This window comes from Azolla caroliniana, unplaced genomic scaffold (assembly GCF_043228905.1).
Source record: "Azolla caroliniana isolate FFs.n. ecotype wild unplaced genomic scaffold, voAzoCaro1.0.p SCAF_5, whole genome shotgun sequence".
In the NCBI taxonomy this organism is placed as follows: Eukaryota; Viridiplantae; Streptophyta; class Polypodiopsida; order Salviniales; family Salviniaceae; genus Azolla; species Azolla caroliniana.
In genome coordinates, this window is record NW_028230440.1 from 14,480,340 (window position 1) to 14,507,222 (window position 26,883).

The 26,883-nt window shown below is 40.2% G+C and overlaps 1 protein-coding gene across 4 annotated transcripts; it reads right to left on the reverse strand.

Moving 5' to 3' along the window:
• Positions 1-802: 802 nt before the first annotated feature.
• Positions 803-26,883, reverse strand: LOC147864198 (Zn-dependent exopeptidases superfamily protein). Of its 4 annotated transcripts, none has more exons than XM_087319920.1 (12): positions 26,761-26,877; positions 21,277-21,341; positions 21,114-21,171; positions 20,917-21,027; positions 20,689-20,826; positions 2,818-2,887; positions 2,653-2,708; positions 2,155-2,280; positions 1,926-2,065; positions 1,773-1,845; positions 1,316-1,390; positions 803-1,160 (listed from the first exon to the last, which is right to left on the reverse strand). In XM_087319920.1, the coding sequence occupies exons 1-12, from the start codon at positions 26,818-26,820 to the stop codon at positions 900-902; spliced, it is 1,233 nt and encodes a 410-aa protein (XP_087176046.1). In that variant the 5' UTR covers positions 26,821-26,877; the 3' UTR covers positions 803-899. The 4 variants fall into 4 exon arrangements, with proteins under 4 accessions (XP_087176046.1, XP_087176045.1, XP_087176047.1 ...); XM_087319919.1 differs by having other exon boundaries at positions 21,277-21,344; XM_087319922.1 differs by lacking the exon at positions 1,773-1,845 and having other exon boundaries at positions 996-1,160; positions 21,277-21,344.

The window sequence follows — 26,883 nt, forward strand, 5'->3', positions numbered from 1 at the left end:
TTTCTTTTTCTTTTTAATGAATATTTTTTCATGCATTCTTATGCATTCGTTCGGTAACCCCCACGAATATGTCAATCTATGATTACAACTATGAGAAATACATATACCGATCATTAGTTGTCTCTTTTTCAAACTCTTTAATTATATGTCTTTTCTTCAACTACGATAAGAGCTACATAACACCAATCAACTAAAAATCCATCTTAGCTACAAAGAGACTAATCATTTAAAGTAGGGAAAAGTACCAGGATACCCCTGGAAGTTTGTCTATTTACCAAAATGCCCCTGAAAGTTCCAAATTACACTTTATAAAGTAATTATACACTCAAATCTACAAGCCCTATTTACCAAAGATGGAAGAAATGGACCTGAACTAGCCCTATTTACCAAAGATATGAGTGTATAATCACTTTATAAAGTGTAATGTTTTGGACATAGGGGTAGTTTGATAAATTTGGAACTTCTAGGGACATTTTGGTAAATAGACGAACTTCCAGGGGTATCCTGGTACTTTTCCCTTAAAGTAAAACATTACAAAATAAATACATAAATACTTTCTTTGTCAAACAACTAGGTAACAAGACAGTTTCTCATTTGTTGCAGTTAACTTCTATAAAGGCCTGACTCTCATCATACGCCACTGTACAGATTTCCTTTCTAAAACTTTCTACAAAAAGCTATTTCTAAAACTGTCTTAATTTGTCAAAACAAAAGATTCTTTTTTCTATTAACAATTTACTTGAATGTGGTTCACGGATCAAATAATAGTATATTTGTAGAAAGAATGTACTATTTAATCATCTGATTTAATGTGTATAAGGGCTGGCTGAAAATACAATTGCATAAAGAATGCGTTCATATAATAAATTACTGGCAGCTAAATTCATAAGAAGAATTTGTTACCGACGTTGCCCTTTAAAGAGCATATATGAAATAAAACCAATGTACGAGATTGAAGCCAAGATGATCAATTCTAAAAGGGTTTGTGTTTCACCATTCCATTGCTGTCCCCTGTCAAAGACCTTATGTTTGTTTAGTCTTTTCCTGACAATATGCAATGAGCTATGTTCTCCATTTCTAGATGTTGGGAGTGACTTCAACACCGCCTCAAATTCAACAAAGATCGTGATAAAGATCAGGCACCAATTTGTGAGAGTGCTCTGCCACAAAAATCCGAGTAAAAAAATAGTGCTGAAAGTATTACTCTGAAGTGCATCGACCACAAAAACTGTGCATAAGGAATTATAAAGTATTATTCTAGAGTACATCTACTTCATAAAGTGTTATTCTAGAGCACATCCTACAGTATGTCTACCTCAAAAAGTGCAGGAGTTGTAGGGTTGAACATTCGGACGCAATCTTCATCTGAACTGTCAGGATCGCCATAGATCTGCCAACGACCAATGCAAATTAAATTGGCTTGTCCATATCAGAAAGAGCTATTCTAATCAATCAATAGCCTGCACATTTTCCCTATTTGTTTGAAATCCACTAGCCACTAATAACTTGCTCATAACTAATAGATGCACTCAAATACATAAGTAGATCAATCTTGGTTTAATTTGAAGGGGATGGAGCTTGGAACAACTCTCTCAGCAGTATGCTTCAAAATAAGAGTTTTGACCACAGATTCCATAATAAATAAAAATTCAACAAAAGAAAAACAAGCGAAAGAGAACCTTCAAAAACAGTATTATAAAAATGAGCATGGACAAAAACAATCTACTCATCAAACGTTAATGACAGACAAAGATAAATCATTCTTAAACTACCTCGAAAGTGAATGCTAAAGGTATCTTTAAAATCTCATACATATAATCTGTGGCTGTGCCATGAGCAAGATACCTGCAAAATTTGAAGTTCTAATTTAAAGCACCCCAATGAATCAGGTTGTTTGGAAGTGAACTTTTTAGTGTACTACGTACCCCACAGAGCCACCTCCTGGTCCAATCACACAATTACCATTGCAGTGTAAATAATTCAACCTATGCAGAAGTTTCTTCATGGGTTCTGCAACCTTTGGATCTGGCAATGCACTCTTGTAATCGTAAGGCATGAACATTGCCTACATGAATGTGGCATGGATGGTCTTTTAAGAAGCAAATACAAATTTCCTTACTACACAAATTGGAGAGTAGATGAGAAGCAATAGACCTGCATTCCTGAATGAACATTTATCCACAAATGTGGTTTGAATGCCTTTGCAATGTCCCTCATTATTCTAGCCTCTGGTTCACTAAACGGTGCAGTTCCTGGAAACTCTTCTGAAGGATCAAAATCCTGATACATTAAACAAAATATTCACGTTTAATGCATTTTCACATGTGTTATTGATGTAATAAATCAAATGATTTTTCACAATTTCCCGGCATGATCAGGGCTTTTTATTTCCTAGAAACAATTTAAATACTTGATTACAAATGAAAACATTAGCACAACAAAAAAAGAACTTAAAACCGGTGTCCCATTTAACAGTTCACGAACACAATTTTAAGACTTCATTATGAATGAAAACTTTTGCACAACGCAAAAAAGAAGTTAAACTGGTATTGTGCTTTACAGTTCAATTATATAAACAAAATAAACTATCAATCACATATTGCTGAAGCTAGAAGAGCTTGGAAATTTTTGATTGTATAAATGTTGGCTCACTTGTTCTTGCTTGCCCCAATCCACGCTCCAATTTCTGTTGATATCAACACCCCGGCCTGAAAATGTAGCCAGCAAATAAATGAGCTTGTTAAGCCTCTTATGATTACAACATTGTAGAATTGAAGCCTTTATTTAACTAATCCAAATACATGAAGCTCAAGCTACCATTCTTGCGTTCACATAGCTGGCCATCTTCTACCATCTTACGTCCATTGTAATTTTCCATGGGAATCACCTACGTAAAAGGAAAAATAAATAAATTCTCGAAAGAATTGTTTTTGTCTAGCACGATGCTCTGAAAAATATTAATAAAATATATATCTAGGAGACATTGTCAAATGCTAAAAAGCCCACAAATCAGTCTGCATGCTTGTTTGTGTCACATGCACTGATAGGTCACACATTTTTTACACAATTTCTGCAGTAACTTTTTCTTAACTCTTTCTTTAATTTTCTTCGGTGATCTGCTAATTATGCAATGATAATGTCATGATTTCTATTATCAATTATCTTGCAATCCATATTATATCTTTACTTGCTTATATATTACCAAACAATCACTTTCCTGAATATTATCCCTTTCTGGAATCGCAAACATTCTGCCTACTTTCTCCATTCTTAAAACACTCTAGAACCATATTCCTAAGCTTATTACTGAGTCATTTACTGAAAGAACTGATCTATTCTTCATCCTCTAAATTGAACTTTACAATTTGCTTCGTCCTCTAAATTGGCAGCTCCAATCAAGAATTAATCTTAGCCATATCTGCATAAGAATGTCAACATGCCTATTAAGATGGATGCCCTACCTCTAAGCCATTTGAGTGATTGGCTCTAAACTGCAACTAAAGTTGACACAGCATAGATGTTTGTAGCTGAATCATCAAGAAATACTCCAACTTTGTTATTAAGTTTAATGGACTAAAATTTCCATGAATAGCGAGTGAACAGGACTATGCCTGCAAATACAAAGCCCAAAACTCCATGGTAGAGTGCATGTTGTGCACAAGGATATAGGTGTGCGTTATATGTGGATACAAATCAAAAGAAGGGTTCTTAGGGAACTACATATTACACTTTGCTACTTTCCACCTGCCAAGTAAAGGTTTGCACCCCTTAGAGAATCCCCATATCTACCATTATATGATGATACCATAAGATTTGCTACTATGGGGCACATAGCACTATTAGGAGACTTCAATGCACAAACTTAGGATGAACAAACTATATTTGACACCAATAAGGCTGTGCATGGAGGAAGTTCTGGTGCAAGTAGTTGGTCTTAAGCGACAAGCTCAAGATATAAGTGAAGTAACAAAATATGACAAACCAAATCAAAAGAAGGGTTCTTAGGGAACTACATATTGCACTTTCGTACTTTCCACCTGCCAAGTAAAGGTTTGCACCCCTTAGAGAATCCCCATATCTACCATTATATGTGATACCATAAGATTTGCTACTATGGGGCACATAGCACTATTAGGAGACTTCAATGCACAAACTTAGGATGAACAAACTATATTTGACACCAATAAGGCTGTGCATGGAGGAAGTTCTGGTAGAAGTGGGAGCTTGCTATGCAAGAAGAGATTAAGGCTTTGCATTCAAATAATACTTGGGACTTGGTTGAACTGCCCAAAGGAAGAAAAGTTATTCCTAACAAATGGGTATATAAAATCAAGACCGTTGATGACAAACCCAAGTATAAAGCAAGGCTGGTTGCAAAAGGATATGCTCAAACTAAGGGCATAGATTTTCAGGAAGTGTTTTCTCCTGTGGTTAAAATGACCACTTTGTGAGTGCTATTTGCTATAGTGGCTGCACTTGATTTGGAATTAGACCAAATGGATGTACATAAAGCTTTTTTTCATGGTGACATTGACGAAGAGCTTTACATGAAACAGCCTGAGGGCTTTGTTATTCCTGGAAACGAAAATTTGGTATGTAAGCTCAATAGAAGTTTGTATGGGCTGAAACAAGCTTCTAGACAATGGTACAAAAAGTTTGACGCTTTTATGCTCAAACATGGTACAAAAGAAGCCATGCTGATCACTGTTTGTATACTAAAAGAGATGAAAGTGGCAGCCCAATCATTCTTGTACTATATGTTGATGATATGCTCATTGCTGCCAAGAAAAGGAGCACTGTTGATGTCCTTAAAAAGCAGCTGAAATCTGCATTTTCAATGAAAGACCTTGGGGAAGCTGAACATGTACTTGGAGTAAGAATTAGGAGACAACGGGAGCAACACACATTGTATTTATCTCAAGAAAAATACATTGACAAGGTGCTGGACAGATTTTGTATGGCTGACGCAAAGCCTCTAGGAGTGCCATTATAGCCATCTGATAAAGTCTCTACGGAAGATTGTCCTAAAACACAAGAAGCAATCAGTGACATGCAAGGTGTACCTTACGCTTCAGCTTGTGGTTCACTTATGTATGCTATGGTTGCTACTAGACCTGATATTGCCTATGTAGTGGGAGTTGTAAGCCGATTCATGGCTAATCCGAGGCAACATTGGAATGCAGTAAAGTCCATTATGAGGTACTTAAAAGGGACTAAAAATAAATGCCTCTGCTATGGAAAAGGCCCATTAGAGCTGAAGGGTTTCTGTGACGCTGACATGGCAGGTGATGTGGATACACGGAAATCCACAAGTGGATATGTATTCACACTTGCAGGTGGTGCTATATCATGGTGTAGTAGGCTGCAAAAGGTTGTTGCTTTGTCCACTACTGAGGCAGATTATATCTCAGCCACCGAGGCTTCCAAGGAAGCAATATGGTTAGCATGTCTATGCAGTGAGTTTGGTTTGCCTGAAAAGGCACCCATTCTTGGTTGTGATAGCCAGAGTGCCATCTGTTTGGCAAAGAATGCTATGTTTCATGCACGCACAAAACATATTGATGTGCGATATCACTTCATTCGAGAAGTGCTTGAGGATGGCCTTATCACATTGATAAAGGTCCACACATTACAGAACCCTACGGATGTACTGACCAAGTGCTTACCCAAAGCACAACATCAGATATGTATACAAATGGTGGGAGTCACGTAGCTTAAAAGCGTCATTTATGCCTTTAAGTGGGAGGTTGTTGGGGTAAAGGCCCTAAATGACCCCCTTATAGTGTGTACATGTATATAGGCCTATTTATAAAGGCCAAAAGTCACTCATCACCGGTTATTTTTGGGCCAAGTTAAGTGTGAACTTGGCAAACCCTAAATGGGCCATATAAAACATAAGTTAAAAACTTTTGGATCTCACTCTAAAAGGCGAGCTCCTCCAACTATTGCTCTCTCTCTCTCTCTATCTTTTCTACCATAGCTCCACTATTGCATCTAAAGGGCCTATACTACGGTGAATCCTGAGTATTCCTTAGCCCTATTGACATCAGTCCTAACCCTTACAAATGTTACTCCTAGGTATGTGTAGGAGCGTTTGTATTCCACCTTTTCCTCTCCCAAGAAGAATTCTGGTTATGATCTTGTTACCCATGCTTGGGTGGTGTTAAACACCATCACTTTAGTTTTATTTATGTTGATTGACAAACCTTTGTCCGTACAAAATGGTTTTAAGGCATTTAGATGTCTCTGTAGTACCTCAGGAGAGTCAGAAATCAGCACAATATCATCAGCATATAGTAATATTTGTATAGCTATACCTACTAGGTGTGCTCCGGAACCCTGAAATCTCTCTATGTACTGTGATACCTCATCTATATAGAGACCGAAGAGAGTGGGGGATAGTGGGCATCCTTGCTTCACGCCAATTGTGCTAGCCACCGCCTCTGACAAGCCCTTAGAAGACCAAACTTTTCCTGACACAGATTCATAGAGTGCATAGATTCCCCATTGCATATCTATAAGAACATCAAGGGCTTCTAGCCGCTGCATAAGCTGAGCACGTGGCACAGTGTCAAAGGCTTTTCGGAAATCCACAAAGCAGCAATAAATTCTCTTATTGTGGGCTCTGCCCTCCTCAAAAAGGGCCCGGAGGGTGAATATGTGATCCAATGTTGTGAAAAAAGTAGTATACCTCTCTCTCTGCGTTTACGGTTTAGTCTCTGTCTGTCTCTGCGTTCTCTGCAATGTCTGTCCTCTCCTCTGCGTTTTCTGCAATGTGAATGTTTGTCTGCGTTCTGTGCAATGTCTGTCCTGTGTTTTCTGCAATGCCTGACCCTGTGCATTTTTTGCCAAATCTGATTCCCTGTATCTTCTGCCAAATCTGTTCCTCTATGCTTTCTGACCAGTAGAAATCTCTAGAATCTATATTGTTCTTTCTGCCCTCAACATCTACTATACCTGCTGTCCTAAGACATCATGGAGTCTAAATGGACCGAAAAAGAAAAGATGGATCTTAACACGCAAGACGAGGGTCCAAATCTATGGAAGATCCCAAGAAGATATCATAGACGAAAAGGACAAGATGGAAGCACCCCGAATACCGTTAGAAGGGTGCACAAGGCACCTAGAACGCAGGCCCCCTCCGACATTCCATTTGATGTCGAAAATGGGAAACATGATCTATTACGCCATTTGATTGCGCAAGAGATCAATCTTATTAGAGAATATATAGAAATAGCACTAAAAGAATAAATGAAAAAGGAGATAGAGAAACAAAAAACATAATTGTATGCCTCTCTAAAGGCTGAGTTATTAGAAGAAATGCGTAAAGACATAATAAGCCATGTGGACAAATCACACTTAGAGCTCAAGGATAACATGACACAATACCTTAAGGATGAAATATCCTCAAGTAAGGCTGAGTTAGGAGCCATAAAAGTAGATTTAGAAAAAAGGACAAGAAGCAATGGAAAGATCCATCTCTACAGTGGAAGCCAATGTCACGAAGGAAATGCAAACATGGGCAAACATGGCCAAAGATGCCAAAGCTCAAGCTGAGCACGCCCAAAACAAAATTAGAGCAAATGCTCCTTGGGTAGAGGTAGTAAAAAAGCAAAAAGGAACATCCATGGATAGGGTGGCAATAACGAATGCTACTTTAGAAGAAGAAACCAAGAGGAAAGCTCGTGTGTTGCATGTACGAGTCCACAAGAAGATGCCAAGAATCTCGGAACAAAGATTGGAGCATCAGATATTCCATTTGCTTCGGCATGGAGGGTGGGAAGAGAAGAGTCTAGAGCTAAAGCCCTTATCATCCGCTTCATGGATATTGACAAGAAAAAAGCTTTCCTCTCTAAAAGAAAGGCACTCAAGGGTGAAAAAATATACTTGACGATGATCTCACTCTAGCCCAAGTGGCACACCGCAAAGAAAACATGCCACGAGTGCTTGATGCAAGAAAGGAAGGTAAATGGGTCGTACATAGAGATGGCAAGGTCATTATTACAGAGAAGAGAACCGCATGAAGATATATGGCCTATGAGACCCTACGCATTGTAGAAAAATCAGGGATCTAGACTAACTCTCATACAGCAAGATCACTTAGAAGACTTAAGAGAATATCAATAGATTAGGGAAAAACGAGCACTCTTATTACAAAGATGTAGAATCTGGTTTGGACTTATAGACCCAACAATTACTATATTAGGTTCACACTATTATAGCTATATTCACACCTAACAACTACCTAACTAGGTTCAAACTATTCTAAGTGTGTTCACACCCAACAGTTACTTAACTGGGTTCACACTATTATAACAATGTTCACACCAAAGCTTTCATAGGATACACGTTAAGTGTAACAAACCCCCCTGAAGTGAATGGTGTGGACTTGAATGTGGTCTTTATCTAGGTGTTGGAAGAATGCTCAATTCCTTGCGAAAATATTCAAACTTTTCTCTTGATAGAGCCTTGGTGAAAATGTCTGCAACATTTTCATGAGTTGGTACATAGACCAAGTTTATCTCTTTAGCATGGAACTGCTCCCTCACATAGTGATAGTGCACCTCAATGTGTTTTGTTCGTGCATGGAAGACGGGATTTCTTGCAATAGCCAAAGCACTTTGACTATCTGTAAATATACAAGTAGGAGATGGTTGCTCAAGTGACAAATCGGACAATAATCTCCTGAGCCAAACACATTCTACTGTGGCGCTGAATGTTGCTCTATATTCAGCTTCACAGCTTGATGTTGCCACTATTGGTTGCTTCTTGCTGAGCCTGGAAACACAGGAATCGCCGATCATGAGACAATTGTCACTATGTGAGACACGAGTGTCGTAGCAGCCAGCCCAATCACTATCAGTGAAGGCTGTTAAAGTAGATGAATTTCCTTCTCCATAGAAGAGGCTGAAATCCATAGTGCCTTTGAGGTAACGGAAAACTCGCTTGGCTGCTTGCCAATGCTTTGTTCCAGGGCTGTGCATAAACCTGCTTAATTGCGAAACAGCATATTGAATATCAGGTCGCATGTTGCACAGAAATATCAAACAACCTACAACTTGCTGGTATAAGAGTACATCAGTTGGTTCTCCTTTGTCTTGGTATGAGAATTTGAATCCTGCTTCTACAAGAGTGGAGATTGGCTTGCAGTCTTCAAACCTGAATCGTTGTAGGAGCTTCTCGATGTACTTTCGTTGACTGAGAAAAATTCCCCCCTCAACAGTGATAAATTGAATGCTGAGGTAGTAATGGAGATGACCAAGATCTGTAAGTTCAAATGTCTTACTAAGATCAGCTTTGAAATCTGCAATTTCTTGCTCATCAGGTCCTGTGATTAGCAAATCATCAACATAAAGCACAACAATTAGTAATTTTTCTCCATCCTTTCGAACATAGAGAGTGCTTTCAGTTGGGCTGTTGACAAAACTGAGTTGCAGAAGATGAGCATGAATCTTTGCATTCCACGCTCGAGGTGCTTGCTTCAAGCCGTACAAAGCTTTAAATAACCTGCAAACTTTAGTTTCTGCACCTTTAATGATAAAACCTGGAGGTTGAGCTACATAAACCTCTTCTTCTAAATCTCCATTTAAGAAGGCGGTTTTAATGTCTAATTGGTGAACCTTCCATCCCTTAATTGCTGCTGCAGCAACTGTAGCTCTGATTGTAGTCATCTTTGAAGTGGGGGCGAACGTTTCTTCATAGTCTATCCCCTCTTTTTGGGAACAGCCTTTTGCCACAAGTCTTGCTTTAAAACGATCAATGCCTCCATCTGCATTATGCTTGACTTTGTAAATCCACTTGGTGGCAATTGCTTTTCTACCTTTAGGTAGATCACATAACTCCCAAGTGTTGTTCTTGTAGATGGACCCAAGTTCTGATTTCATTGCTTCAACCCAATGGTCATGTGCTAATGCATCCTTAAGAGAGAGTGGTTCCTCATCACAAATTTCAGCGATAAGAGCATGATGCACATAATACAATTCAGCTTGCGGACTAGTTGACCGGGTTTTACCTTGAAGAGGAAACTTGAGTTTACTGTCCATAAGGGTGTTAATCAACCATTTAGGAACTGTTCTTGCTTGCTGTGAGGAGTTTTGTTCTTCCTCCAATTCCATGTCAAGATCATGTGGGCTAATGACCTGTAAGTCAGCATTATCATCAACAATGTTTGGTTGCTCATTTTCAACCACATTGGGCTGTTGTAAGAGATCAATTTGAGTATTGCTTGGTAGCTCTACATCTCTGTTTCGAGGGTGTTGTTGCTGATGCAAAACCTGCATATTACCTTCATGAGTTTGGGTTAGTCGATCACCATCAAACACGACATTTTGGAGCAATGGTAACAAAGTATCAAATGCATTTGGTTGATCAACAATTGGCTCTTTGGAGCAATCCACAAATGGTTGAGTTGCATTTTCAGCAAATATCACATCCCAGCTGATGATGATCTTACCTGTAGTGGGCTGAAACAATCGATAACCTTTGCTTTCTTTGCTGTAGCCAACAAAGATGCATTTTGTTGCTTTGTCTTGAAGCTTATGGCGTTGCTGTGGTGGCACAAATGCATAAGCCAAACTTCCAAAGATTCTCATGTGTCCAACATTTGGCTTGTGACCAGTCCAAGCCTCATACGGAGTGATAGTTGTTATTGCTTTTGTGGGGCATCTATTCAAAACATAGTTTGCACACATTACAGCTTCCAACCAAAACTTATGAGGTAGCTTCTTACCGTTGAGCATGCATCTTGCCATCTCCATGAGAGATCTATTCTTTCTCTCAGCCAAACCATTTTGTTGCGGTGTGTATGGAGTGGTGCATTGATGAATAATACCTCTATCCTTCAAGAAAACATTGAACTCGTGAGACATGTACTCACCCCCTCTATCGGTGCGAAGAGTAATGAGTTTGTGACCGCTAAGATTTTCAGCAAGGTGTAAGAATTCTTTGAAGCATGAAAAGACATTAGATTTCTCCTTCAAAGGATATACCCAAGTGTGTCGGGTAGCATCATCAATGAATGTAAGAAAATAAAGATAACCTCCAATTGATGGTGTCCTCATTGGGCCACATACATCACTATGTACAAGTTAAAGCTTGTGTGTTGCCAAAACATTTGCATCTTTTGGAAATGAAAACCTGTGCATCTTTCCTAGAATACAACCCTCACAAACATGATTAGATGGTACATGAATGGAAGGAAGATTGCATACCATGTCATGCTTGCTAAGCCGTGCAAGGCTGCTGAAATTTAAATGGCCGAACCGAGCATGCCATAGTTCAAAATTGCTTTGTGTTTGGGCATCCACCGCTAATGCATTTTGGTCATCAAATTTCTGATATATGTCAAGCTTGTAAAAGTTGTTGAACAAACTACCTGTTATGACAATGATATTGCCCTTTGTACGATCATGTACTGTGCATTTGTCATAGAGAAAATGGACAGGGTATCCATGCATTGCAATGGCAGAAACAGAAAGAAGGTTTTTCTTTATGCCAGGGACATAGAGAACATTGTTCAAGGTGACTACATCCCCATTGACAGCTGTAATATGAACTTGACCAATGCCTTTTATGGTGTAAGAAGCATTATTGGCACAAGTAACGGTGCCCGCCTTATGACAAGCATCTTCAAGCGTGACAAAGAAATTTTTGCAAGAAGTTATGTGTTTAGAAGCACCGCTATCAAAATACCAACCATTTGTAGAGTCACTTACCGATAAACATACATCATCCTTTGAGGGATCATACATTGTATGTATCGAGAATGCCCACTCATGTTGAGCAATGTGTGCTTCTACCTTCGTACCAGTAGAGGTGGTGACATTAAGACCAGACTGCTTTTTCTTCTCTTCACTAGCTTTCCTTTTTCGACATTCGCTAATGTCATGGCCTGGTTTACGACAATAATTGCACCTTATCTTCTTCTTCTCATCATGGAAAGTCGAGGCATCATTGCCTTTAGAAGAAAGGTTACTTTGTTTTTGTCCTTGTTGGCCTTTGAACTTGGAAGAGGTAACAAAGGCTTGATCACCACTATTAAGAACATCTCGATTTGCTCGAGACTGAAATTCCTGTAAGAGAAGGGAGATTAGCTCATCAAAACTGAAGCTCTCTTTACCTCTTGTAAGAAGCCTTATTGTTGTGGCGAAGCCTTGATATGAATCCGGAAGCGCGGCAAGAACTTTAGAAACGAGTTGCTTGTCTGAAATCACTTCATCAATGTTGAGTAGTTGTTCTTTGAAGTCCTTGATTTTTGTTAAGAATGCATCCATGGATTCACCTTCTTGCATCCTTGTTTCTTCAAGTTGTCGCTTAAGCATAGCGACTCTTGCTTCATTCCTTTGAGCATACAGATTCTTTAACACATCCCATGCACTTTTTGAGGTCGTGCAAGATCGGATATGTGGAACAATGTGACATTTGACCGATAGTGCGATGAGAGCATGGGCTTGAGCATCCTTACCATCCCACTTAAGTTGTGAAGAGGTGGGTAGTTGAGTGGAGCTTGAAGCATTGTCTGCGTCAGTTGTTCCTGAACGGGAGGGAGAGTTTGGAGAAGAACTCGAAGCTGGACGCTCATCGGATCCGATGACAATGTCCCATAGCTGCTTTGCTACTAGTACATGTCTCATCATGTACGCCCACATAGGATAGTTAGTTCCATCCAACTTGTCTTCAGCATTAAGCATACTAAAAATATTAGTTTGCTCAGCCATTGAAGAAGCAAGAAATATGGATTAGATATTGCAATACTTGGTGGTTATATTCACCAAAATGTACTGAAGCAATATAATATTGAGGCAACAGATGAGAGATAAGAGTTACTCTGATGTGCTGAAAACTGATTTTGTTGTGGTAAAAACTGGTTGCTGCAATTGCTGTGCAGTTAGGGTTTGAGACTGCTACAAATTTTGTTTTGACTATACATCCAAAAACAAAAAAGCGATTTGGGTGTGCAAGTAGTCAGAAGAATCAGCTCGTAATCTAATTTCTGAAAATGGGAAAATAGAGAAAGATCGCCTTTGCGACAGCTTTCTGTTCACACTTTTGTTGCTGTAGATGGAGAGGTTTGATGTCTTCTTAGGTGGGAAGAGATAAACAGAAAGATCTATGTATGCCTATTTGGAAGGATAGGATAGAGAAAGTAACCTAAACCTGCTCTGATACCATGTAGAAAAATCAGGGATCTAGACTAACTCTCATACAGCAAGATCACTTAGAAGACTTAAGAGAATATCAGTAGATTAGGGAAAAACGAGCACTCTTATTACAAAGATGTAGAATCTGGTTTATATAACCAGTTTCTACAGGACTTATAGACCCAACAGTTACTATATTAGGTTCACACTATTATAGCTATATTCACACCTAACAACTACCTAACTAGGTTCAAACTATTCTAAGTGTGTTCACACCCAACAGTTACTTAACTGGGTCCACACTATTATAACAATGTTCACACCAAAGCTTTCATAGGATACACGTTAAGTGTAACACGCATGACCATATGGAATTGCAATGGCTCTCTACGGACAGATGTCGGATATTTTGAAGATACATTGAAAAACACAGATATTACTATGTCTACAGAGACTCACCAATGCATGGCTAGCAAACTCCCCGAGGTACAAGGATATAGATGGGAGTCAATATGTCGCCCCCAACCTCGGACACGAGGAATCACTAGAGGTTCGAGAGGACTGGTTGTGCTATACAAAGAGGAGCTCCATGGTAGAGTGCATGTTGTCAATAAGGATGTAGATGCACGCTACATGTGGATACGAATAAAAAGAGGGGATCTTAGGGAGTTATATATTGCAATTTGCTACTTTCCACCTGGCTACTCAAGGTTTGCACCTCTAGATGAGTCACCATATCTACCACTATATGATGATATCATAAGATTTGCTACTACGGGGGACATAATACTATTAGGAGATTTTAATGCACGAACCAAGGATGAACAAACAACTATGTTTAACACCAACGACGCTGTTTATGGAGAAGTTATGGCAGAAGAGGTTGGTCTAAAGCGACAAGCTCAAGATATGAGTGCTATAACTGAAAATGGAAAACACTTTCTAGCCTTGGGAAGCGCGCATGGATTTGTGATATATAATGACTTGTCACATTGGCCTAGATCAAATGCTTTGACATTTTGGAACCCAAAAGGGGGTGCCAGCACAGTCGATTATCTAATGGGATCTCCATCTCTTATACTTGAAATAAAAGAGTTCACTATATCGGGAAGACCTATTGGCTTGGCAACTGATCATGCATATCTACGATTTGAGGTAAAGGATGGATGCACAAAGGATGTATATGCTAAGGAGAGTGGGTTGGCTAGGTATCTATTCACTCGCGAGACAATTGCTGTGTATAGTTGTGGTGTATACAATGGCATGCTAGATTTGGATCCCTTCGCACCCCTTGAAGAACTTACCCAAGGTTTATCCAAATCATTGCATAAAGCAACCACAAATGCCTTCCCTCACACAACGGCCAATCGCCCCAAACTCGGTACAGTAATACAAAATAGTTGGTATGATGAGGAATGTCGTGATACAAGGAGATGCTTACAGCGTGATGTATCTCGGGGCATTTATACACACAACCAAGCGAGAGCAACCTTCCAACGCCTCATGAGGAAGAAGAAGAGATTGTATTTGGCTAAATTTGAAGATCATTTGTATCGCTTGTTTCTAGGACAAGAGAGTAAACGAGCATGGAAAATGTTTAATGAAAGGCAACCCACCACACAACTGACCTCACCTCAAGTGTGGCAAGAATATGCAAAGGTTCTATATGATATCCCGGGGCAACCTCCTCTTCCCCAGCCGAATGCCTCATGCCCACATGAATCAACCCTCTTTACACCACATGTAAGAAATGCCATTGATCGGCTACAATTTGGGAAGGCCCAAGATCCTGATGGATTGGTGGGTGAGCACTTTATCTATGCCCGTGACACCTTCCTCCCATTGCTAGCACACATCTTTAATAGACCCATGTGTGAAGGTTTTCCTACTAGATGGACTCAACATACCATTGTGCCAATCCTCAAGAGTGGAGACCCCATGATGCCAAGCAACTATAGGACAATCATGATTGGCCATTACTTGGCTAAACTATATGGGTCGATTCTAGAATCAGAATTGAGTATATGGGCAGAGCAAAATGGCTGCCGTTCAATTGGATAAGCAGGCTTTCAGAAGGGGTTCACAACTTTGGATCACATATTCACCCTCCGGGCCCTTTTTGAGGAGGGCAGAGCCCACAATAAGAGAATTTATTGCTGCTTTGTGGATTTCCGAAAAGCCTTTGACACTGTGCCACGTGCTCAGCTTATGCAGCGGCTAGAAGCCCTTGATGTTCTTATAGATATGCAATGGGGAATCTATGCACTTCATGAATCTGTGTCAAGAAAAGTGTGGTCTTCTAAGGGCTTGTCAGAGGCGGTGGCTAGCACAATTGGCGTGAAGCAAGGATGCCCACTATCCCCCACTCTCTTCGGTCTCTATATAGATGAGGTATCACAGTACATAGAGAGATTTCAAGGTTACGGAGCACACCTAGTAGGTATAGCTATACAAATATTACTATATGCTGATGATATTGTGCTGATTTCTGACTCTCCGGAGGGACTACAAAGACATCTAAATGCCTTTAAACTATTTTGTACGGGCAAAGGTTTGTCAATCAACATGAATAAAACTAAAGTGATGGTGTTTAACACCACCCAAGCATGGGTAACAAGATCAGAACCAGAACTCTTCTTGGGAGGAAAAGGTGGAATACACACGCTCCTACACATACCTAGGAGTAACATTTATAGGACCTAGGTTCTCCTTACAGGAGGCTGCTTGTGCCCGACTTTCTCGTGCATATGCAGCCCTTGGTGCTCTCGAGAGACAATGTGCACATTTGCAGTTCCAAGAGCCACGGACTAAGCTATGGTTATTTGATACACTTGTCACACCAACTCTTCTCTATGGAGTAGAGACATGGGGACCGAGTCTTAACAAGGCAAATCATTGGAAAGATTTAGAGAGACCTTAGTGTCAATGATTGCTCGCATGATAAGGAGCAAAGCATCGATGCCCCACGATATAATCCGGGCAGAGATGGGAGCAGCACCTATAATAACCGAGGCGTTGTTTCGATCAGTGACATTTATCCAACGTCTTTGGGAGCTCCCTAAACGAAGGTACCCAAGGTTGGCAGTTATGTCATCAAAACAACTGGCTGAAAATGGAGACACTCATTGTTGGTATGCTGAAATGCAGCAATGGTTCGAGTCACATGGCATGAGTATAAATGCCGTACCCCCGTTCCAATATAGCTTGGACTGTCCCCATCTAAATATGACCAAAGTGGAAAAGAATAGAGTGATCCGGACTGATATTATTAACTTGGAAAACAAGATAACATGGATCAGCCCCAAAATACCACTTGGTACAAAGATGGCCCACTATAAGACACACTTCTTACATACATCGGAGGATGGATTTGTCATCAGGCCACCTTATATTGACATACATCTATCCTATGCGCTGCGTAGTGTGATAGGGCAGCTGCAAACTTCATCACATCAGCTACAGATTGAGGTAGGCAGATATACACAACCACCTCTAGAAGAGAGAATTTGCCAATTGTGTCATCAAGGAGTGGAATCTGAAGAACACTATGTTTGTCATTGTAGTGTCTTTTATGAAATCAGAGGGAGATACCATTGCCTATTTAAATAAGGCTTTGGCCCACTACGCAAGGTAATGGAATATGAGGACCAACGATGTCTAGGACTTTTCTTGCTAGAGCTCAAGAGACACCGGGAAAAGTTGTTGAAGAATATAGCCACACAAGCTCATCCACAAAGAACAATCACAACTTTCTTTAGCCCCATCACTCCTAATGCTAGAAGTCAACCCCGGGATACACAAATGGGCTTCAGACCAAGACATAACAAAGGGGTTACAATTGATCGGGCAATGGCAACTTGTCGTGCACGTAGGCCTCGGCCCCATGGACCACGACCTTGACACCCTTGTCATCGACAAATAAAAGCCATTATCTCCCGTCATAGGTGCTTCCCTCGCTTCGGAGACATTTCCATTCTGGATCGACCTATGCTAGAGATCTTTCGAAGACAAAAGCTACAATATACCTAACTTGAGGATCTCACATGTGCCAAAAACCAGATTCCCTCATTTCTTTTCTTTTCATGTTATTTACTTTTATATTTACTATGTAATATTTATTTTATTTTGATTTGTTCTCAAAGACAAGACAACACTTAAGATGTAATCTCTTATTTGGTCTTTTAGGCCATTTTGGCCTCTTAAAAGACGTTAATATATCTTTCTTTCTTTCTTTCTTTCTATCTTTTCTACCATAGCTCCACTATTGCATCTAAAGGGCCTATGCTAGGGTGAATCCTGAGTATTCCTTAGCCCTATTGACATCAATCCTAACCCTTACAAATGTTACTCCTAGGTATGTGTAGGAGCGTTTGTATTCCACCTTTTCCTCTCCCAAGAAGAATTCTGGTTCTGATCTTGTTACCCATGCTTGGGTGGTGTTAAACACCATCACTTTAGTTTTATTCATGTTGATTGACAAACCTCTGTCCGTACAAAATAGTTTTAAGGCATTTAGATGTCTTTGTAGTCCCTCCGGAGAGTCAGAAATCAACACAATATCATCAGCATATAGTAATATTTGTATAGCTATACCTGCTACGCGTGCTCCAGAACCTCCAAATCTCTCTATTTATTGTGATACCTCATCTATATAGAGACCGAAGAGAGTGGGGGATAGTGGGCATCCTTGCTTTACTCCAATTGTGCTAGCCACCGCCTCTGACAAGCCCTTAGAAGACCGCACTTTTCCTGACACAGAATCATAGATTGCATAGATTCCCCATTGCATATATGTAGGAACACCAAGGGCTTCTAGCTGCTGCATAAGCCAAGCATGTGGCACAGTGTCAAAGGCTTTTCGGAAATCCACAAAGCAGCAATAAATTCTCTTATTGTGGCCTCTGCCCTCCTCAATAAGGGCCCAGAGGGTGAATATGTGATCCAAAGTTGTGAACCCCTTCCGAAAGCCTGCTTGTCCAATTGAACGGCAGCCATTTTGAGGATTGGCACAATGGTATGTTGAGTCCATCTAGTAGGGAAACCTTCACACGTGGCTCTATTAAAGATGTGTGCTACCAATGGGAGCAAGGTGTCACGGGCATAGATAAAGTGCTCACCCACCAATCCATCCTGATCTTGGGCCTTCCCAAATTGTAGCCGATCAATGGCATTTCTTACATGTTGTGGTGGAAAGAAGGTTGATTCATGTGGGCGTGAGGCATTTGGGTGGGGAAGAGGAGGTTGCCCCGGGATATCATATAGAACCTTTGCATATTCATGCCACACCTGTGGTGAGGTTAATTGTGTGGTGGGTTGCCTCTCATTAAACATTTTCAATGCTCTTTTACTCTCTTGTCCTAGAAACGTCTTTAGATTGTGTGCTATAACCAGGAAATTTATATTTCTTGGTTTTGGACTCAAATTTAGTCCTTTTATGATCTGAAATGTGAACATAAGCATCACAACCAAAGCCTTTAAAATGAGATATTGAGGGCTTTACACCTATAAATGCTTTTGCAGGGGTCATTGCAGCAACTGCTTTTGTTGGGCAGCAGTTGATGATGAGAACTACTGTGTTGACAGCTTCACCCCAAAACGAGAGAGGAAGATCAAATTGAGATAGCATTGTACGAGCCATCTCTTGGACTGTCCGGTTCTTCCTTTCCACAACTCCATTCTGTTGAGTATTGGGTGTAGAAAATTGGCGAGCAATGCCTCGTTGCTAGCAGAAATGCTGGAATGCTTGGGAGATAAACACTCCACCATTATCGGACCTGATCTTTCAAGTCTCGTTCTCCACAAGAGCTACCCATTCTTGAAATTTGGTGAAGGCTTAAGATTTTTCTACAAGAAAATAAACCCAAACCTTATGGGAGAAATCATCATTAATAAGCATGAAGTAACATGCACCACCAAGAGTAGTGGTTTTCATGGGACCACAAAGATCCATATGCAATAACTCTAAGATAGATGTTGCACAATGAGTGGCTTCATGATGGAAAGGCTCTCGATGTCGCTTGCCATGAAGACAAGCAACACATGGGGTATTGGAAGTTTTGAAAATAGGCAGACCCTCAACTAGCTGTGAAGAGGAGAGCTTTTGTAGAGAATCATACTTGAGGTGACAGAACCTAGCATGCCACAACGTGGGTTCATTAGCTGTCTCTTCATCTGTAGCTTGAAATTGGCGAGCAATACTGAGTTTAATATTAAACATGAGGAAAGCATGAGCACAAGAATCCTTATCTACCCAAGCTTCAACCTCAACATTAGATGAGCCAACAACTGATTTGGTTGAAGAGGATGAAGTTATCGTGGTTTCTTGTCACTATCATTGACTACATTCCATAGACGATGGTACTGTAGCAAGGTCTTTATTTGCAGTTCCCAATCCAAGTAATTGTTCCCATCCAAGATGGACTCTTTGGGGAGTTGGGGAATGGTTGATGAAACAATGGTGGCATGTGAGGCCATGGACATCCTCCTCTTGAGTTACAACTGGACAATTTGCAGCAGCTGTAAGTAGATGCTCAAGGTCTTTCTACTCCTCCCTAAATGCTAGGTGAGGCTCAGATGAGGGGAAAAGAAAAAAAAGAACCTCATTTGTAGGTTGGGAGGGTGGCTGCTAAGAGAACCTCTATAGGGTTGGGAGGGAGGGATAAAAGAAGATAGGTTCGTGTGCTCTTTGGCAAAAAAAATCAGGCTGAGGATATGGAGACCTCACTGCTCTGATACCATGTGAGAAAAGCTGTTAATAGCAGCAGCGGAACAGTTGTTAAAACAAAATAGACACAGCCAAGCTGTGAGAAGGCTGTTAGACAGCAGTAGAAAAAATGGTTGCAAAGAGTAGAGACACAGCCAAAGAGTAGAGCTTGTTTGTAAGTAGCAGCAAAAGTAAAAGTCTTTACAAAGCTGGTATAGCCTATTTATACAAAATTGGGGAAAGTGGGTGAAATGGTTGTTTGGTAGTTAAGTGACTCATGTACTACCAAACAGGTACAATAAACTAGGAATAAGAGGAAATATCTTAGAAAAAGTGGAAGAGAGGTTTACAACATCGAAAAGGTGGCAAGTTCTCGATGTCGAGGTCATTGTTATTGAATGACTTATATCACCTATGTAACATTATCCGTCAGTGTGTTTTGTTGTCACCATTTTCTTTGATGCTTCAAATGTCTCATATATAATACTTCGAGACAGTGGTTATGACATTCTTTGTTTGGAATAATGTTTCTACCATCATGGGAAGTGGTTCCATATGGCTAGAGCTCATATGGCTGCAACATCATGTGGACGGGGTGAGAACTACTTGATTATCTTTTTCCATACAGAAGAAACACTGATATATTATACAGCTCTTCCGAAGGACCACATCATTAACCCTTGTACCACTGTAAGTTAACAAAGATGTCACAAACTGTTGGACAGAGCCAACAAGATCCTTCAATTTAGATCCATGAAGATTCACAAAAAGGGTCCTTTCTTCACCTTGGTTTATAGTTTATTTCAATTATATATGTTAGGCATAAATGCAATGACTCTAGCTCACCTTGATGATGAGATTCTGAAGCTCCTTCTCCAGAGTTCCATTGTCTAGGATTGTTGGATCGTTTTCATTGACGAGAATTCTAAGTAGTCTTAGAGCAACTTCGGTCGTAATCAGCTCTCTACCATGCTGTCCAAAGCTCTACAGAAATATCAGAAAGAAAAAAATGAGACCACAATCGTATGAAAGCATATTGGAAGCAATGAAGGTAGAGATTACTTCATTCCTTACTAAAAGCAGTCTGTACTTATCATCCTTTATATAATCCTTGACACTTTGCTCAACTGTTGCAACCACAATCTCACTCACATAGCCATCTGAATCTGATTTCAAAGATTCTACCTGTTTATATAACTGAATATTTACATCAAATCCAACAAAAATATGAATTATAAAGTTCGCATATAGAGATAAGAATCATGTACAACCAGCATCTTCTGTGGATGTTTGATAGCAAGGGATTTAACTTCTTGAATTAAAGCATCCCTGAAAAGTGATTTTGCTATAAACATTACCAAACCTTATGCAACGCATAGCAACATGACACGTCCAAGAGACATTATTTGAAAAGAAATGCTCAGAATTGTATACCTGTGATGGTAAAGGTCAAAATTTATTGAAGTAATGTTCCTTTTCTCATTTTGCTCCCCATTAATCTCCTAGATGGCCCACAAAACCAGTGAGAAAATTTATATGGAATCGGGATTGAGCATATAGAGGGCCAATAAAAAAACAAGAAACTTGTGATTGACAACGATGCCTAAGAACAATTTCAGCAACAATCCTATTTCCCTATCTGGAACACAGATCTCCAGGTTTGTTTTTTTTAAACATTGGTTATAAACCATTTTTATGCACAACTAGGTTTTGTTTGATAAGTTTGCTCCATTGAGTTAAGATTTTTCCTCCCAATTGATTTGAATAGGTAATTAGCTAAAAAAGTAGGTCCTTTTTACACACCCAAAGAATTACCACATTCCCTTGTATTCATCATGGAGTGAAAATTATGAAATGCAAGTCCAACTCTTTTGATCTTCAAACGATTACGATTAGAATGTTGGAGGGTGGCAGCTCCAGACCTGCACTCTCTTTCATATTTATTATCTCTGTACTACATTCTCTCTTTTCTCAGATTCTTCTCTCTCTAGAATCTGCAACTCTTTAAATGCCTTCTCTCTCAAGAATCTACAATGCTTTAAATGCCTTTTCTCTCTTCTACCTTTTCCAAGATATTCCCTTTTATTCCTAGTTTTTTTGTACCTGTTTGGTAGTACAAGAGCCACTTTACTACCAAACAACCATTTCACCCACTTTCCGCAATTTTGTATAAATAGGCTATACCAGCCTCTTTTGTAAAGACATTTTTTACTTTTGGTTGCTACTTAAAACCAGCTCTATTCCTTGGCTGTGTCTTTGCTCTTTACAACCATTTTTTCTACTGCTGTCTAACAGCCTTCTCACAGCTTGGCTGTGCCTATTTTGTTTTAAGTCTTCCGCTGCTGCTATTAACAGCTTTTCTCACATGGTATCAGAGCAGTGAGGTCTCCATATCCTCAGCCTGATTTTTTTTGCCAAAGAGCACACAGACCTATCTTCTTTTATCCCTCCCTCCCAACCCTACAGAGGAGGCTCTTCTGTTTTCTTTTCCCCTTATCTGAGCCTCACCTAGCATCTAGGGAGAAGTAGAAAGACCCTGAGTATCTACTTACAACTGCTGTAAATTGTCCAGCTGTAGCTCAAGAGGAGGATATCCATGGCCTCACATGCCACCATTGTTTCATCAACCATTCCCCAACTTCCCAAAGAATCCATCTTGGATGGGAACAATTACTTGGATTGGGAGCTACAAATAAAGACCTTGCTACAATACCATCGTTTATGGAATGTAGTCAATGGTAGTGACAAGAAACCACCAGTAACTTCATCCTCTTCAACCAAATCAGTTGCTGGCTCATCTAACGCTGAGATTGAAGCTTGGCTAGATAAGGATTCTCGTGCTCATGCTTTCCTCATGTTTAATATTAAACCGAGCATCGCTCGTCAATTTCAAGATAAAGATGACGAGACAGCCAATGAACTATGGACAGCCATCAAAAGGAGGTATCATCAAGCTAATCATGCTCAAATGATAGCTATTGAAAGCCAACTAGCAAATCTCAAGATTCATGACACTCCCAACATCATGGATCAAATAACGGAATTTGTCACTCTCCAAAAGGAACTAGTTTCTTTGGGAAGCAAGTCCACTGAAGTTGAGTTTGTGCATCGTCTAATGATAAAGTTGCCTGAGTCATTCTCAGCCTTTTGTGACACCATTTCTCTTCTTCCCAACACACCTGACATGAATACATTTCTTGGTATGCTACAAGATAGGGCAACAAGGAAGAAAAGTGCTCAAACTTCCAATGAGACGCTTCTACATGCGACAAGTAAAGGCAAGTGGAAGCAAAATGGTAACTCCTACAACAAACCCAATCCAAGACCGCCAAACAACCCAGCTTACAAGGAGCTCACTTGTCATTATTGTGGCTACAAAGGTCACATTCAGCCAGATTGTCGGAAAAAGAAAAGGGACAATGCTAAGAACTCTTCTTCTACCAGAAATCAACCTACACCGAAATCCAACTCGACCCACTCAACCAAAGAAACAGTTTTCCTTGGCATTGAGGAACATACTTCACATTTGGCTGGACCAACTACTTCAACCATCGATGAGTGGTTAGTAGATAGTGGTGCCACTTCACACATGACCTATGACAAATCCATTTTGCATGATGTGAAGCCTAGCTCTTCCCAAATCTCTATAGGAGATGCCTCAAGCATTGAGGCTTCATGTGTGGGTAATGTGGTTCTTGACAATTCTTCAAGTGAAGAACCTGTCGTTCTTCAAGATGTGCTACATGTGCCTCGCATCTCTACCAACCTACTTTCGGTTTACAAAATCACCAAGCAAGGTTATGGAGTCTACTTTGATAGCTCAGTTTTGGAAGTGATTGACACCAACAGCCTACAAATTGTAGCTAGTGGCACACAAGAAGGGGGTTTATATCGCCTAAAAAGCTCCCATAGCCCCTTGGAAAACTCCAAATCTCATCTTCTTCATCTTCTTCAAGGCTCTCATGCCTTGGTGGCACAAGAAGATCCCACGTTGCGGCATGCTAGGTTTGGTCATCTCAACTATGATTCTCTTCAAAAGCTCTCCTCCTCCCAACTAGTTGAGGGTCTTCCTATTTTCAAATCTCCCAATACCCCATGTGTTGCTTGTCTTCATGGCAAGCAACACCGAGAGCCTTTCCCTCATGAAGCCACTCACCGAGCAACATCTATCTTGGAGTTAGTGCACATGGATCTTTGTGGTCCCATGAAAACCACTACTCTTGGTGGTGCACGCTACTTCATGCTTATAATTGATGACTTCTCCCGCAAGGTTTGGGTTTATTTTCTTGTAGAAAAATCCCAAGCCTTCGCAAAATTTCAAGAATGGGTAGCTCTCGTGGAGAACGAGACATCGAAGAAAGTTCGAAAGATCAGGTCGGACAATGGTGGAGAGTTTATCTCCAAAGCTTTCCACCATTTCTGCTCTCAACGAGGCATTGCTCGCCAATTTTCTACACCCAATACTCAACAAAATGGAGTCATGGAAAGGAAGAACCGGACAGTCCAAGAGATGGCTCGTACGATGCTATCTCAATCTGATATTCCTCTCTCGTTTTGGGGTGAAGCTGTCAACACAGCAGTCTACATCATCAACTGCTGCCCAACAAAAGCACTTGCTAGAATGACGCCTGAAGAAGCATTTACAGGTGTAAAGCCCTCAGTATCTCATTTTAAAGTCTTTGGTTGTGATGCTTATGTTCACATTTCAGATCATAAAAGGACGAAATTTGAGTCCACAACCAAGAAATGCAAATTTCTTGGTTACAGCACACAATCTAAAGCATATAGGTTATGGGATTTAGAGTCAAAGTCCCTACTCATATCTAGGGATGTTCATTTTGTGGAGTCTCAGCCGGATGACTCTAGGATTTCACCTAAGTTCATGGTTGAAATCCAAGCTCCTCCGGAATCTCCTATTTTAGACGAAGATGTCTCATCTTCAAGCCCCCCATCTCCTCCTACTCAATCTCTAACTTCGCCAACAATTCAAACCTCTCCCTCAACTCCACTTGTTTCCACTCCCTCTACAAACCAGCTTCCACCACTTCCCAAGTGGCTTCAAGCCACCATTCGTGATTCTCATCTCTCCGATGCTGAACTTCATGAGTATACATCTGGTTCTCGAACACGTAAATCACAACGCCCTCTTCACTCATGCAACTTTGCCTTATTGTGCACTGTTGTGCAATCAAAAGAACCCACAACAGCAAAAGAGGCCCTTGTTATTCCAAAGTGGAAAGCAGCAATGGAAGTTGAACTTGATTCCATTGAGCGGAATCATACATGGGAGCTGGTCCCACAGCCTCCACATCAACAAGTCATTGGATTGAAATGGATTTTCAAGACCAAATACCATGCTGATGGTACTTTGGATAAGCACAAGGCACGTTTAGTGGCAAAAGGCTACTCACAAGTTGAAGGAGTGGATTATGAGGAAACTTTTGCTCCAACAGCAAGGTACACATCTATCCGATGTGCGCTTGCACTTGCTGCTCACAACAAATGGATGTCAAGTCAGCCTTCCTTAACGGTGACTTGAAAGAGGAGGTTTATGTTGAACAGCCTCCAGGTTTCGAGATTTTAGAGCAGAAAAACATGGTCTACAGGTTACACAAAGCCTTGTATGGCTTAAAGCAAGCTCCCAAAGCTTGGCATGACAAAATTGATAGCTTCTTTCTCTCTCTTGGGTTTCAGAATTGTTATGTTGACAACAATCTCTCTCTCTCTCTCTCTCTCTCTCTCTCTCTCTCTCTCTCTCTCTCTCTCTCTCTCTCTCTATATATATATATATATATCCCGCTTCCAAGGCATGCCATTAATCAGCTCCTTGGTCGACTCAATGTTTGATGGCCGTTCTGGAGCTGAGAGGAGGTGTTGGAGGGTGGCAGCTCCAGACCTGCACTCTCTTTCATATTTATTATCTCTGTACTACATTCTCTCTTTTCTCAGATTCTTCTCTCTCTAGAATCTGCAACTCTTTAAATGCCTTCTCTCTCAAGAATCTACAATGCTTTAAATGCCTTTTCTCTCTTCTACCTTTTCCAAGATATTCCCTTTTATTCCTAGTTTTTTTGTACCTGTTTGGTAGTACAAGAGCCACTTTACTACCAAACAACCATTTCACCCACTTTCCTCAATTTTGTATAAATAGGCTATACCAGCCTCTTTTGTAAAGACTTTTTGTACTTTTGGTTGCTACTTAAAACCAGCTCTATTCCTTGGCTGTGTCTTTGCTCTTTACAACCATTTTTTCTACTGCTGTCTAACAGCCTTCTCACAGCTTGGCTGTGCCTATTTTGTTTTAAGTCTTCCGCTGCTGCTATTAACAGCTTTTCTCACATAGAAAGCATTAAAGCATTACATGCTCCCTCGTTTAGATACTGAACTTTCTGAGATTGTTATGTAGGAAAATATTGCTAAAACAATAACTCAAATATTCATCAACTAAAGAAGAAGCAAAGTCGTGCTTAAGGCTTGTTTGTTTTGCATTCACCTGAACAAGAGGTAAAAGAAATTGTAGAAGATAAGACTGGAGACACGTAGTTCCATTATGTATACATTTAAATGCATTATGGATTCAGGAAACGATTCAGTTCTACTTCTTCTTCTTTTTCACAACTCAGGAGCATAGGTTTTTAAAGAATATGTAATAAGTTCCAGAATCTGACGAAGGATTGTTCCGTTTTGTTTTGTCTGCGTTTCTCTGTTTCGTATGTTTGATAATTTAGGGTATCAAAAATCTCACACTAATATTTTTTCTTCTATTTTCTTTAAAACAAAATACAAGCAAGCAACGTTTTTTGTTTCCGGTGAATTGAAATGCGTAACAAATGAAGATGCAAAGAAACCATAGCTTAGAAAGGAAGCATTTTGGAAAATTGCAGAGAGAGTGAGTAGACAGACACGGGTGAGATTTACCTGGAAGAGAAGAAGCGAGACAGAAACGAAGATGAAGCAGGGTAACAGAGAGAGGCTCATGGTCGATCGATCCGTCTTGCAACCTGCAACTAACTAAAATTTAAGTAATGATATGTGTGAGTG

Bases quoted from the DNA above. Each gene is read 5' to 3' on its own strand.
- LOC147864198 (XM_087319919.1), bottom strand. From the start codon at position 26,820: ATGAGCCTCTCTCTGTTACCCTGCTTCATCTTCGTTTCTGTCTCGCTT. The intron at 21,345-26,760 runs GTAAATCTCACC...TGGGCCATCTAG, and splicing joins TCTCGCTTCTTCTCTTCCAG to GAGATTAATGGGGAGCAAAA. The intron at 1,846-1,925 runs GTACGTAGTACA...CAAATTTTGCAG, and splicing joins CCAGGAGGTGGCTCTGTGGG to GTATCTTGCTCATGGCACAG.